The 14,590-nt window shown below is 34.9% G+C and overlaps 1 protein-coding gene across 1 annotated transcript; it reads left to right on the forward strand.

Annotated features, from left to right (window-relative positions):
* The first annotated feature begins 5,099 nt into the window (after positions 1–5,099).
* SATL1 (spermidine/spermine N1-acetyl transferase like 1) lies at positions 5,100–13,821 on the forward strand. The gene is given in 6 exon segments (XM_067304433.1): positions 5,100–5,165; positions 9,442–9,493; positions 10,429–10,509; positions 11,601–11,747; positions 12,572–12,612; positions 13,634–13,821. Coding segments are annotated over 6 exon segments (555 nt in total). The 3' UTR covers positions 13,802–13,821.
* Positions 13,822–14,590: the final 769 nt, after the last annotated feature.

Here is a 14,590-nt window from a genome sequence, read left to right on the forward strand (position 1 = left end):
GTTTATGCAGACTGTGAATGAAGATCAATATCCTCTTTCATGGATCACATTGCAGGTCTAATTTTAGTTCATCATTAATAATACATTTCATGAACTGCATTTACATAGCATATATTTAAAACAATCCTTACCTACAAAAAGGTTTTTCATCTTTACATTGACAAGAAATATTAGTTGGACAGAAGTTATCTGTATTACCCAGACAGTCCTGAAAGTCACCAACTCCTGTGCAGTTGGCTGTAAATTAAAATAAAACAAACATTTATTTAATGCAATTAAATATATGTAATATATTGTTAGTGGGCTGTATTTCTAATTTACATCAGAAATTTAGGCTTCATATGAAATACTTTGTAAACGATACTGAATCATACTTTCCAATGACTTGTACCTTCACGATTTTGAAATGATTTGAGGAATGAAGATTTACCCACTGAAATTACTTGTAACTTGCACTCATCTTCCAGTTTGTCCTTTATTAGCCAGTAAATTGTACAGCTCATATTATTATGATTTCTATCATAATTATATTATAACATTCAAGTGTGGCTATATCTAAATTGTCCTATATATAATCTCTGGATTCTCGGCAAAGGGTAGAAATCATGAAACCTGAAAACCCATTGAGAGTCACACCCTCTATATATAATCCTCATAAAAAACTTTTTGTGTTTTGCACTGGGATTATTCCTTAGTTGGTATACAAAAGGATTTGTTTTGCATTAACGTGGGTTCTGCCCCATCTCTTTTACTGTGCAAGCACTGTATGCTGTAAATTATGTTCTAGAAGTTGAGTGCTTACAGTACTTCGGAGTCTAAAAATAACTTCCTATCATCAATCTTAATCAGACATCAGAACTCACCATGCCTGACACTCAAACCCTATATTCTGTGCTACCCATTTCTTTTCTATATAGGACTGACTGAATGCTGTAGTCATCATTCGTATCAGTGGGCTACAAGCTGACCAGAGGTTCTGGTATAAAACCAGTAAAGCCTATGATTTAGGCAGATGTACCTGAAATCTTGACATATAATGTATAACTGAATGAGCAATTGCAATACACTACCAGATAAATTCAAGGAGAGAATAAAAACTAGAAAAATGTACATTGCAAGGCCAGACACTATTATGATACTCAAAAAACCAAAACAACCCATACAGCTGAATATTATTTTGGATAAGCTATTCTGAACAAGAGGATATCCCTTTAGAATGGAGCCCTATGGCCCGAACTGGAAGGAATCTCTGAGATCATTCTGAACCTATCCAGGTAACAGGCAAGAAGAAAGTTGCATCAGAGCATAGTTAGGACCATTACTGTATTGTTATTCTAAGCAGGGATTCTACACCATGAACAGGTGGATTAGCAAATTCATGACCAATGCATTGTTGAGCTAGAGAAATTATGCTATAGGCAGCCTTTATTTCAACTGTAAAAGCCGCCTTCTTCTCCCTCCCTCCCCACTTCCCAATACAATCTAATCCAATATTTACTGTAAATCAGAGATAAATCTAAATGTGTATCTTTGTAGTTATTCTAATTCCATGTGAAATTACAATTACACAGTGATCAAGGCTTCCATTCATACAAATTTAGTTAAAAACATCATATCCCTTTCTCTCAAAAGGGCATCAGAATCAGAGCATTTTCCAAGACTGTAAATATGGATCGTACTTTATGACTGTAAAATGCAGAACATTGAAAAAAAACCCCAAACTGGTAGTATTTAGCACCATATTAGGCAGAAGATAAAAAACAATAATGTTTTTAGTTAACTGTATGACCAGTGGTAGAATTACAATTCTTTTAGTGCTGTTATACTGAGGGAGTAGAAAATAACCTAATTACCAGTAACTGGTAGCTACCAGTTAAAGAACAGTGGTGATAAATAAATAAATAAATAAATAAATAATCAAACTACTATGAAATCTTCCCATTAAAAAAAATTCTGCCCAATACTATATACACTAAGTCAGAGACATTTCCGTATAACTCATTTTAAATAATCTTTTTTCTGTGCATTCTGTCATGCTCTTAACTACTGATAGTTTTCTCCCTGTTCATCTCCAAAAATATTTCTAGAAATACTTTCTATAATAAGTACGTATATATTTTTTTCATACACTGAATAGTTCTTACTGAAAAAATGAGCCCAAACATCTTACTCATTAAAAATATATCCTATTTGACATTGACAGGTCAACTCAAAATGGCCTGAAAACACCAGAAAATATTTGTTGTAATTCATATTGCTGTAATCTTGCTAATGCATAGAAGTACAGAATAACAGGTAAAAGTGCAAGCATTTTTGCCTTGTATACCCATGTCTCTACAAAATATCACCATAATCTTGGCAATAGAGAACTCAAGAGCTATGAAACACGTAACAGCAAACATATATAAAGCAGTTATCACACAAAGGTCTTAACATCTTTGTTGGTTTTCCATATTTAAAAATAAACTTTACCTAAGCCATAAGGAGAATTTTATCAGAAGCAATACCACTGGTATTGCAATACCATAATACCATAGGTAAGCCAGAAATCTGATAGAAACACCCCTTTTTTGACAAGCTATAAAGCAAAAATGCAACCATTCCTTACGTTCTGAAGCTTGTTGACACAGTGAATCGCTGGCCATCAACAGAACGAGAAGCAAGACTTTAACACTGGACATCCTGAAGCCGACTGTGGTAACAGACGATTTCTTCTGGGCTTTGTCAGTAGCAGAACACACTTTTCTTTCTGATACTGTTTTTTTGTGCAACAAGTCAAGGATCATGGATTTTGAGCTTGTTTTACAGCATCCTTCTCTATAAAGAATTACTAATTAACTTACATCAGATACAACTTCCTGGTAACTTCTTCAATGTATTTTCTTTTACAGCAGCTGAGTAGTTCCATAAAAATATGTTTCATTAACCTCTGAACTTCTCAATATCTGAATACATATGCAAAGTAAGCTTTTAATAACATGAGTTGCAACACACTAAGATATCTGTCACAGCATTTATTTGTTCTCCTTCTAGAGTTATGTTACCTTTTAAAGATGACAAACCTTGAATGTATTTGAATACAAGGTGCCTTGAATATATTCTGTTTTTAAAGAAATGTCAAAGACAGATAAACACCCTAAGGATGATGTTCTTAAGACGTTTTTGTTCCTACAACAAATTAAGTCTTGCTACAATAATTACTGCAGCTCTGGTTGCAAGGCATTGCTAGAGCACAATAGTATGTTATTGACACCTCTTCCTTCAACCCACGTCCAGTTTGAGAGAAAACTTGTTTGCTATCTTTTTGAATTTTGCATGATTTCGTAACTTCATGATTTTACCCAAATTTCTCCCATAGTTTGACATTAACTATCATACATATCCTTCCTCATTGTTGCCATGTATGTTTATAAATATTCAAACCAGATTCTGAAAGGAAGTTAAGCATCCTTTTTCTTAACTCTGAAATTTCTGTATTGGCTAGACAAAAATTCTTACACTACCCCAATTTCTCTGAATCTTTTTAACTTTTTTAAATAAATGTGGAATTACACTTAGACTTATTTCAGTTCAAACTACAACTTTATTTAGATATTTTTATTTTATCCCCATGAATAACCAGACTCTAGTCCCTATCACAACCTGTGGCTAAACTGACCACAGTTGGAATTGAAACAAAACCTAACTTTACAGCATGCTTTTCTTCCCCTAGATTCACAAAAAATTTAAAAGCAGAAGGATCCAAATACCCACTTTAATGAGATTCACCTTCAGGAATAGGGCTATATGCAGAAAAAAAAATACATTGACTTTTCCAGGTATTTTTAGCATTGTTCTTTTGGAAAAGTTAATGCATGAGTTTTAGCTTAAGTGGAGGCTTGCATTGATGAGGACATCTATTGTATGCTAGCACCCAGCCAGAATATTAGTTCACAAATAAGTGACATAAATACATTTCAATTACAGTGCTGACTATAGCAACACTACCACTTGCAATTTTATGATAACTCTTATTAAGATTTTATTAGTGACCCAACACAGCATTGTTTCATATGTGATATCGAAAAGGAATACATCTGAAAGTCTTAGCTCTCTTTTCAGATAATTTTGTTTTTAAAAAAAATCCCCCAGGCAGAGAATGATTTGAACCAGAGAGAGTGGCTTTATTAGGCTTATCTATCTATCTGCTAATGAAAAAATTTCTCCAAGATTAAGAGTTATTTGCACCCATCCATGGGTAAAAAAGAAAGTAAAAAAGCTGACTGCATAAAATGGGGAGATGCATTCTTGGTAAAAAGAGCCAGAGAGGAAAACAAGCAGAAATGTATTTTGAAAACTAAGATGGAAGGATGGCCTTATTAGGCTACAGTTCAGAAAAGAGACTGAATTATTCTTGCTACTCATTTTCTTCTCTACATGACATTCAGTCAGTAATGCTTCTATGCAAGTCTTCCTCTCCGGTCCCTGAATCTTCCCCACACATCCAAGATTCCTGCACATTATACTCCTTACTCTTCCCCACTCACTTCTCTTTTTAAAAGAATTTGAGTGCCACCCAAAGAAATCGTGGAAGACAGGTCCCTGTCAGGGGACAGAGCTTTCAGTACTGCTCTCTTGGGACAGAAAACACACAGCAGCCACATGCAGCTGCTCTACACGGCACTTGTGTCTAGCATTTTACAGGCCTTCTGCTTTTTTCAGTTTTAAGGATTTGATTTGAGCAATCCCAGCAGCCTGCCATTTCATGAGCCTTAGGCCATGGGAAAGATAAAGATTGTGATGCCAGTCTCCATTGTGACTTCCCACCTGCTTACATGGTGCTAGCTTAAAAGAAAATAGAAGATCTCAGGGATATGCAGAAATAAGATGTAACCAAAGCAGTGGCAAAGAGTGAGACCAAATTAGTACCTTGGTGAAGGAAATAAAGGAGGAGGAAGAAAACATTTCTGTTTATTACCTTCTCAAAGTTTCCCCTCTGACATGGTGAATGAGAAAGACCATATACCAAGTTACATCCCAGAGGTTCAGCTCTCTACCTGCAAGTATCTGATTCTCTGCTGGCACAAGTTTCTTCCAAGCCAGGCTTTGATGCTGGCACCATGAGCTGTTTCCAAATTCATCCAGCAACACCTCAGGACTGTCCCAAAATCCTGCGTCTCATCAAAGTAAGACAGGGGAAGGAATCTTAGGCAGGGATGTAGCATCTTTTCCCTTTCCCTAGATTACTTTTTAAAGTCTTACTAGAATTTTTTCCTGTTCACCATTACCAAGGTGAGCATTTTTTCCAGCTACAGCTAAAGTATGTTGTTATTTACACTGTTCAAATGATCCACAATGTTATAGTTAGGAATGCAAGATGGGCTCACAGCTCCCACATAGCAATCTGAAGGGTTTTTTGTATTGCCAATTTACTTCCCCTTTGCACTTCAGTAAAAGTTGTTACCTGTCCCCTCCCACGTGTGTCTCATACTCGTTTCCCACCTTTCCTCCAAGATTGTCCTCCTTACATGATGTTTTAATCTTCTCTCTTTCAGGTTCTTTTTTTTCTTTCAAAAGTATGCAAAAATTAATCCAAGTGCAAGTAACTGTACCATGGAAAAATAGGCAAAGAAAATGTAGAGAGCTATCAAGATGTAAGGATATGATTTAAATGTTACCCTAAGCTCTCAGACTGCTCCTCAATGCCACCTTCCCCCATCTACATTAGAATGCTGTGCCTTTGTAAACTCTTAAGCATAAAACTGCTCTCTCAACCCATAAATTCCTGTGATGTGTAAATATTGGAATGAATTCAGATGATTAAATTAAAAAAAGTAGATCTCCTGATGTTCACAGTCATTAACCTTTTCTTACTCCTGAAACCTATAATTTTCTGACCTATGACTTGCAACAATCTTAAAAAGGTAACAAAAGCTCTATTAATTTGAAGCTTTTAAATTGAAAAATAAAAAACCCAGCAGAATATACAACACAGGAGATGGTACTCAACTGGCAGGATAGAGACTGTTATGCTGAGCAACATCACATTTGTAAACTTTGATTTCTGTGACTCCACATACAGCTTGCATATTATAAACTGTAAGACAAGATACATAATTACAACCCAGCGCTACAAATATTTCATGTTAAAACTGGGTTGCACGTAACTACATTTAAAAGCAGTCAAGTACACTTCTACACTATTTTATTTTTGAACTGGTAGAGCTACTATTTATAGGTGAGCTCTGTGCCTATATGTGAGTTCTAAAACATCAACTGTGTAACCTATTGCCAGACTGAGAATAGAATATTTGTGAGTAATTTTGCATTACAATAGAGAAACTGTCCTACTTTGCACTGACAGTAATTTTACGCATCAACACTTATTGGCCATTCAGTTTCCCTGAGACATGAGAAAGATGAAATTAGAACAGGATGAATTATTCCACTATCCCTCTCTTTGGACATTAATTTCCCCAATTTACTACATATAGACAACTGAGTCTGCAATAAAGTGTTTTGTAATTTAATAAATACCAGATTGTGGTGGACTGTTATTTTGGTCTTGGTTCAGTCAAGAACGATTGGCTCACAACCTCCTTTATTCAAAAGATATCAGTTATGATACACAGTGGTGATAGTTAATTAAGTAATTATAATAGGTCATGCTCGAAATCTTATTGCATGGGAATGACTCCCAGTGCTTACCACTGGCTTCAGAGAATCGTATCAACAGCCCACTGACTGCCTTAATTAATCAAAGCTAACTCCTACAAAGTATTACTCACAATATTGTTTTGGTCAATGAAAAAAAATTACAGAGAAATAAATTGAGAAAAAATCCTTTTGTCATTATAAATAATATTACTGATGGGTGCAAAATAAACAATAGCGAAAGAGTATGGTAACTGCATCATGTTGCAAATGAAATACATTTACCTAGAGTGCAAAACTCCTCCAGGGAAGTAGCTACTTGGCTTCAGAAAAGGCCACTAGAGAGAATTTTATTTCTCTAGTTACTCTGTATCCTGTATTCATTTACCATTCATTTACCATAGTCCTAAAGTAGCAGTGAATGTTAGGAAATATGTACACTCTTATACAAAAGTTGTAATTTTGGATGATAGTCTTAGATCAATAAATAGGAAACAAAAAACAGCAAGGGCCATGAGAACAGCATTTCATTGGTGTTGTTGATCTCTTCTGTGCTGGAGGTTTTAAATCTCTTCAATATCAAACTTAATTTCCCCTAAAAAATTTGTTTATTCAATTTCAGAGCTGACCTTCACTCAAGAACTCAGTCATGGTACTTGATTCTACAGACTCACATTTCTAAATTGTTTTTTCCAATATAAAAACATCTACACAAGTTTACCTGTAGATTACTGATATAACACTATTTCTCCAAACATTTACCTAACTCCCATAAAAAGCAAACTCCTGCTACCTTTCGACTCCTTACAAAATCTTTACTTTTGTAAGTGTTCACACAAATCTATTCCTCCCTGCCAATGACTTCAGAAGCTGCAAAACTGAGGGAGAGGAGAGTAGGAGGGGGAAATGAAGATTGGAAGAAGGTGCTCCAACACCAAGTTGCTATTATTTACATCTATTATTAAAATTATTTCTATTATTTATTTAATGGGTGATTTCTAGGAAGCTATGAATAAGCTACAGATCAAGAGTTTGATACGATACACTGTACAACCAACACTTTGTTTTTCAAATGTTTTAACAGTCTTTATATTATGATGAGCAGGAAGCCTTTAAACCTAGAAGGAATGTGATAAGGGACACAGTAGGGCTGTGAACTCAAAAGAACTCCTGGAAGGGGGAAGTGCCCTCAGCTGCCACAGGTACCCTGAAGGTCAGCCTGAGCCAAGTTACAAAACAGGTGGGAGAAAGGGAAAGAAGAGTTTCTCTGTGCCTTTGAGACTGAATGTATGCTCAGAAAGGTCTGTAGGGCAAGCTGGCCACGAGGCTAACTAAAGCAGATGAGACTGGAGCTGAAAAGGAATCTGGTAATGATATTCATATCTAGGACTAGTTTTGCTGGTTAATTTCTCTCTTTTCCAACCTTGTTTCCTTTCTGAGAAAACAAAGGAAATACCCCTCTGGCAAGGATGAATGGCAGCCAAACCAACTGACAACTCTGCACCTCACCCCCTTTTCTCTTTCTCTTTTAGAAAGTCTTTTCAAAATTCTCAACATTCAGCAACAAACTGTAACATTCTTTCTAAATAGATAGTTAAAAATTAAAATGGGAAAGGGAAAAATACAAGTAACAAACCACACTCAGCTTCATGCTTTCTCCAATGCCTCAGCTGTATACTAGGTTGCAAACAAGGGAGAGGATTTTAATATTGACCTACAAAATAAATAAAGGTTAGTGGGCTAACATGCAAGAGTGATACAACAGTGCTCTTCAAGAAATAAAGGCCAGTCTTTCCAAAAGTTTAATCTTACTAAATTCATACATTCCTAAGCTTTAGAACTGTATTTCATAAAATCAGCATAAATGGAGCTGAATGTGCTGTAAGCAGAAAGGTTTCCCATAAAATTGTCTCTCACCTTTTGTCACAGCTATGAGAGTACTGAACATGAGAAACTTGACTGTCAGATCCTGGTCAACAAGACCTGTATGTTTTGAGCATTTTCAGGCTAAACAGGCACTGCCATCACTGAAGGTCTTGATGTACACTACGAGGATGGAGATTCTCTGTCTAGTATTCCAAGCGCTGAGACCTGGAGATCTAATTATTCACTTAGATTAACCTAGAAACACTCCTTATGCTCTGTAGTGCCAAATCACATGATCATGATAAAGTAAATTAAGTATTGTAAAGACATTTAATTGAAAGCCAAATAGTCACACTTGCATGAAAAGGTTTACCTGAATGACAGTTAGCCATGAGGATGCAAACAAAATTTCCTTAAGTTTGAGAGTAGTTAAAATCACTGCTTCCTACAGAGTTATCTGGAAATAAACTGAAGAGAATTTGGGATGACATTTCTCCCTGAAACCACAGATTTTTTTCCAAGTAGTTCAATTCCAAAATTACAGTGACTTTAGTGACCTTCTCTAATAAAAAAGTGCAATATTAATGCTAAGTATTACTTTGGTTGCATTGTACTCAGTTTACACAGTGCTGCACGTTGCAGTTTTGGCAGTAGGCCAAAATTGTCCATTTTCCTGTGTTTCAATCTACCTTAATGATAAATACTTGTTCCCTGAAAAAAACATTAACTGCCAAACAAGATCCTGAACCTGCAATGGCCTCTCTGTGAATGCCTCTTGTCATTCCAAAGACCTATATAGGAGTAAATGGGGATACACACAAACAAAGTTTGTGAAGGATTAACTTTGCACTGAAGTTAGCACAAGCATTAGTTTTTAGGATGGTGCTCTGGAAATTTCTTTGTAACTGATAAAATCTCAACAGAGATTTCTTCATTTGACAGGAACGAGCTGCTTATGAACGTAAGCCAAATGCAGTCACATTAACAGAGGAAGGTAAACTTTAACCTTTACTTTTCAACACATGAATAGTTACCCATAAAAATCAATGCCTGGCATATCATAGATTTTGAAAGATCACTTCTTTGTCTGGAGGCCCAACCTCACGGTAGTTTTACACATGGGATTATTTAGAGTTAAGACCGCTTCTCAGCCCTGCTATTACATTACTTCACAGCAGATCTCCAAATCACACTCAGCTTCCTCATCTAAGAGCAGAGAAATTCACATACACCTCACTAAAAAAGAATTTAAAAAGTGGTGCGATCCCCCATTAGAAGTGATGCAGGAGTGTAAAGTACCAGTCTGTACACATGCTTTGTTCTTCTACTTGACACCAAATTTCTTCTCTGGTTCAAGTTCATAGCTGCTGAATGCTAACCTTTAAACACAGATACTTCATGCTGTGTGCTAAATAAAACCCAGTGCTTTTAAATTTGATTAAAAGAAAGATGCATAAATGTAAATTTACGTTTTTTAATCTGGTGAGTTGTTCTAATTAAATGGATCATGATATTCCTTTAATACAGTTAATATACTACTGACTTTCTATTGCATGCTGACATTTTACTGAATGCAACAGGTTTGGACTAGGCCTCACAGAACGGCTGTGGAGGTCATCAGCAGGTTTCTCTTTTCAATGCCTGGCTAGGTAACAACAAATAAAACAACGGATTAAGATTATCCCTCATAAACCTAAATAGCTTTTTGCATTAAATTCCACATACCCATTTCTTTCTCTTATCTTCTTAACTTTTGAACATTCAATATCAAATAGAGTTAGGCATTTTACAACTACAATCTAGGTATAGACTATGCCTAGACTAATTTTATTGCCTTAAATAGAGAGCTATTTAACTAAAACAAAGTTACAGAACAAAGTTAATGCTGGTAGCTGTTCAGTTGCTCATTAGCTTTAATCTTAATTTCAGATTTGCTTCAAGATGGCTTTGGAGAGCACCCTTTCTACTACTGTTTAGTTGCAGAGGTTCAAAACGAGGAACAAACAGAAAGCAAGCTACAAACGTCTCAAAAGGCTTACAAATAAAACACATAAAGGTTATCAACACGTAAAAATATGATTCAGCTTCAGTTCAGACCTATTATCTGATCACAGCATGGGAAATGCATGGAATTTCTTTCAGTTGTTTCAGTAAAAGCAATTTCCATCAACCCATAAATGAATGGTCAGAGAATGAACTGCATCTTAGAATAATGATGTTCTGACTCTGCCCCTCGCAAAATCCTGAGCTCCTACACGCATGTCCCTTTCATCTCTTCTGAGTTAGTGATGAAACTTTTATTCCCCCCTTCTTTCTCTTCTCCTTCTACAACCTTTTAGAATGTATTGACATACTCCTTTCTGCAATACAAAACAGGTCTGGCCATAAGACTTAAAAATCTAAAGTTTCTTCAAATAAAAAAATGGAGTGAAACAATAGGATTTTTCGACTTTTAGATTTCCTTCTCCTTACCATTTCTGTTTGGTCTGTACACTTGCTCATCAAAGCCATGGTAACACAAACAATAAAATAACTTCTAGAATGCTTTTGATTACAGTCTATCTTCTTGACCATAGCTTAGTATCAGCACATATGTGAGCTTCGCTTCTTAGAATCTCCAGATGTTAGAAGTATGTTTCCTGAAACAAAGATTAGCATTATTCATAATAAAAATTTGTTTTATTTATAAATATATATTTTAAAATATATAAAAGCAAAAATTATATAAACATATAAAATAAAATAAAAAATATTAAATTATACTAAATTATTAAATTTCATTGTATTAAATGCAATGAGTGATGTATTACTAATATATTAAAGTGTATTACAATACAAAATGTATTTTATTGATACTATATTTATAAATTATTTATTTAAAATAAGAACTACATAATTAATGTTTTCCAGTGCATATTAATGTTTCCTGTTAAAAGAAGTACAAACTTTGTAGTACTCCACTTTAAGCACGGTTTCTGCATTTTAATGTTATTCAGAAATACACAAAACCTTCACTACAAGATAGCTATTCTTGAATTCTTGAATATTCTTGAATAGCTATCTTGTAGTTATTCAGGAATCATAATGATAAAATCTTTCATGTAAAATAGCTACATTACTTAATCCCAATATTTTTCTTCTTTCAGGGAGTTACACTGCAGGTTATGCCATGTACTACTTTACTTATGATCCTCGGATTGGCAAATTACTTTACCTGGAAGACTTCTATATCATGGAACCATAGCGAGGTAAATATATTTGCTATCGATCTCATTCTTTTAACATTACATGAGTAATTCTTCCTATATGGATAAAAGTCTTTCCTTCCTCACTTCCAAGCCATACCATTCTTAACAAAAGAAATTACCAAGAGAAGCAAATAGAAGCAAATTTCAAAATTTAGATGCATATACAATTGAATATCGAGTATTAATATGTCCTGCATATTACTTTGATGATTTTTTTCAGGAATGTATGTCACAGAAATTTCAGAACTTAACAGGTGAAGTTTTTTTTTCCAGTAGCAGCGAAACATGCAACTCAATCATGAGACAACATACAAAAGTTAAACTTAATTTTCAAAAATAAGTATCTCATCACCTTTTATTTTCAGGTACTTCACAATGATATGGCAAAATAATGTATCACAATCAATTTTACGTAAATAAGAAAGTAATATAAACAATTCAAAATCTCCAGATAACCAATACAATCAACCATAAATAAAAAACATGCAGTAAATTAAAAATATTTCTGTATAATATTGTCATGTGACCTAGTTCTTTAAAAGACACAGAATTCTTCAAAAATATAACTTACATTATATAAAAATTACAGCATACATTCTCACTTCTTTTATAGTACTACTGTACTATGTATTGTATTATTGTAATATGTGTATTATTGTATTATGAAAGAAACTACTGAACTTTTAGGTCAAGCTATAAGTTAAGTGACTATAAAATGCCTCTCAAATGTATCATTAGAAGTGTTTCACAATAAATTAATAAATTCATGTCTTGCAATGCAACTTTTCACATGTACTTATGTTAATTTTTCTATTGTTTAACAGGTTTGGGTATTGGATCTGAAATTTTGAAGACATTAAGCCAGGCACGTATGTTTAAAATGAGGATTCATGAGCATGGCATAATGCACATTTGATTTTGCTTTTTAAAAGATTAATGGAAAGAACACAAGATTGCAATCAATACAACCATTGCATAGTATCTTTACTGCAAATTAATACAGAGATGTGGCTACAAGTTTTCATGTTACTTTTGCTAGTGCAAGACTGTTCCCATCAAGAGGTTTTAAAATTGTTTTTAATCCCAACACCAAATTAACTCCCAACCCCTTCCTCCCCCAACAGATTTCTACCTTCTTCTTAGGAAGAATTTATATAACCCACTGGGCATTCCACAGTCCACTGAGGATTTTCTTTCCTGAAATTCTACTTACTTTCCCCTTTTGTATCATTAAATCACTGCATACATTACAAATCACTCATTTTTATTTAACTAACTCTTCAGGCATTTAGTGTAAGTGCTGCTCACTGGGTATACAGAGTTAAACAGAAGCAGAGCTTTTTTGAAAGAATGCAGCATGGCCTTATCAGCCATTTCCATCTATTCTACTCCAGGAACTGGTGTTGAACATTGCCCTCCTTGATAACAGAGGAAAGGGAACTGGAAGTATAATCAGAAGAGCTAGGAAGGTGGTTAGACTACACAGTGGAACTGTAACTGTTAGCCTACAGTAGGAGAGACGAAGCTTTGATATATGCTGTATTGCCACTTATTTGAGCCTTACAGTTCCCAAGCACTAGAATGTGGACTAGAGCTTAAACTGTCCTTCTTCCTCCTAGTATGTAAACACAGCAGTCTAAAGCAACCTCCTAGTTTTTCTCTGAATACAATGACACAAGAGGACAAGAATTCTTTATAGAGAACTTGGGTCAAGCATATGTTTTCTTCAGTTTTTGACCATATCACAGAATTGTTAGCAAGCACAAAAATTCATCACAGTAGAATACTGTGGTCAGTACTTTATGCTATTACTAATGATGATCTTTGCAGCTTTTTAATTATCAATATTTGTAGAATAGTATCTTTACTACGTTACTTTCCAACAGACAGCACTGGAGACCAACTGTAGCTACATGCAGTTCCTTGTAGTTATCTGGAACAAGCCATCTGTGGAGTATTATATGAGATGTGGAGCTTCAGATCTCTCAACGGAAGAGGGCTGGCATCTTTTTAGATTCAACGAAGAAATGCTTCTCAGAATGGCAGCTGAGTAACGAAGAGTCACAGTCACCATTCCACCATTTGTACAAAATCAGACTAGTAATCTGATTTAATCTGCCTTCCTTTTAGCAAATACAGCCCAAACATCTCTGTAATTATCTGCGTCTTTCTGGGGGTGTTAAGTACCTCTGGAATTATAAGTTTCTCTTATGATTTGTCTCACATAGGTGGACATGAAAAAGACTGACTTCAGTAAAAGTTTATGTTACTAAAGCATTATTATACTGTATCATATTCCAGGTTTTACTGAAAAGTTCCTTCCCACTACTCATATACGCATTTTCTAGGACACAGAAATACCAATTTAGAGATTAGCTACAGTCTTCCTGAAAGGAGAGAATATACCCAACCAGGATGCAAAGTTTTTCATACTTTTTCCCCATTTTCTTTGGCTGCACATAGGGAAATAGTCTCCTCTGGCTGTATTTGTTTCAGTGTTGAAACCCAAGCTCTTAATTTTAGTCCCAGTTTGTCAAACGTGGGGATTTTGAAAGAACTCTTGCATTATGTATTAATCAGTTGATAGAAAAATGAAAAAGTTACCACCAACTGTAGAGAAGAGTAACTACAGAGGAATCACAACTGACTAAAAAAATGAACCTCAAAAGTGACAGAAGATAACCCCATTACTGGAAGAAACCTTTCACATTCTCATATGGTGGCTCACTCCTCTTTTTCACCAATAAGAAATAACACTGCACACGGTGATATTGTTTTAGGAGCTCTATAACTGTATTCCTCACACTCATCCATCGATGTGGGTATGAGCAATAATTTAAAGT

This window comes from Apteryx mantelli, chromosome 13 (assembly GCF_036417845.1).
Source record: "Apteryx mantelli isolate bAptMan1 chromosome 13, bAptMan1.hap1, whole genome shotgun sequence".
Taxonomy (NCBI): Eukaryota; Metazoa; Chordata; class Aves; order Apterygiformes; family Apterygidae; genus Apteryx; species Apteryx mantelli.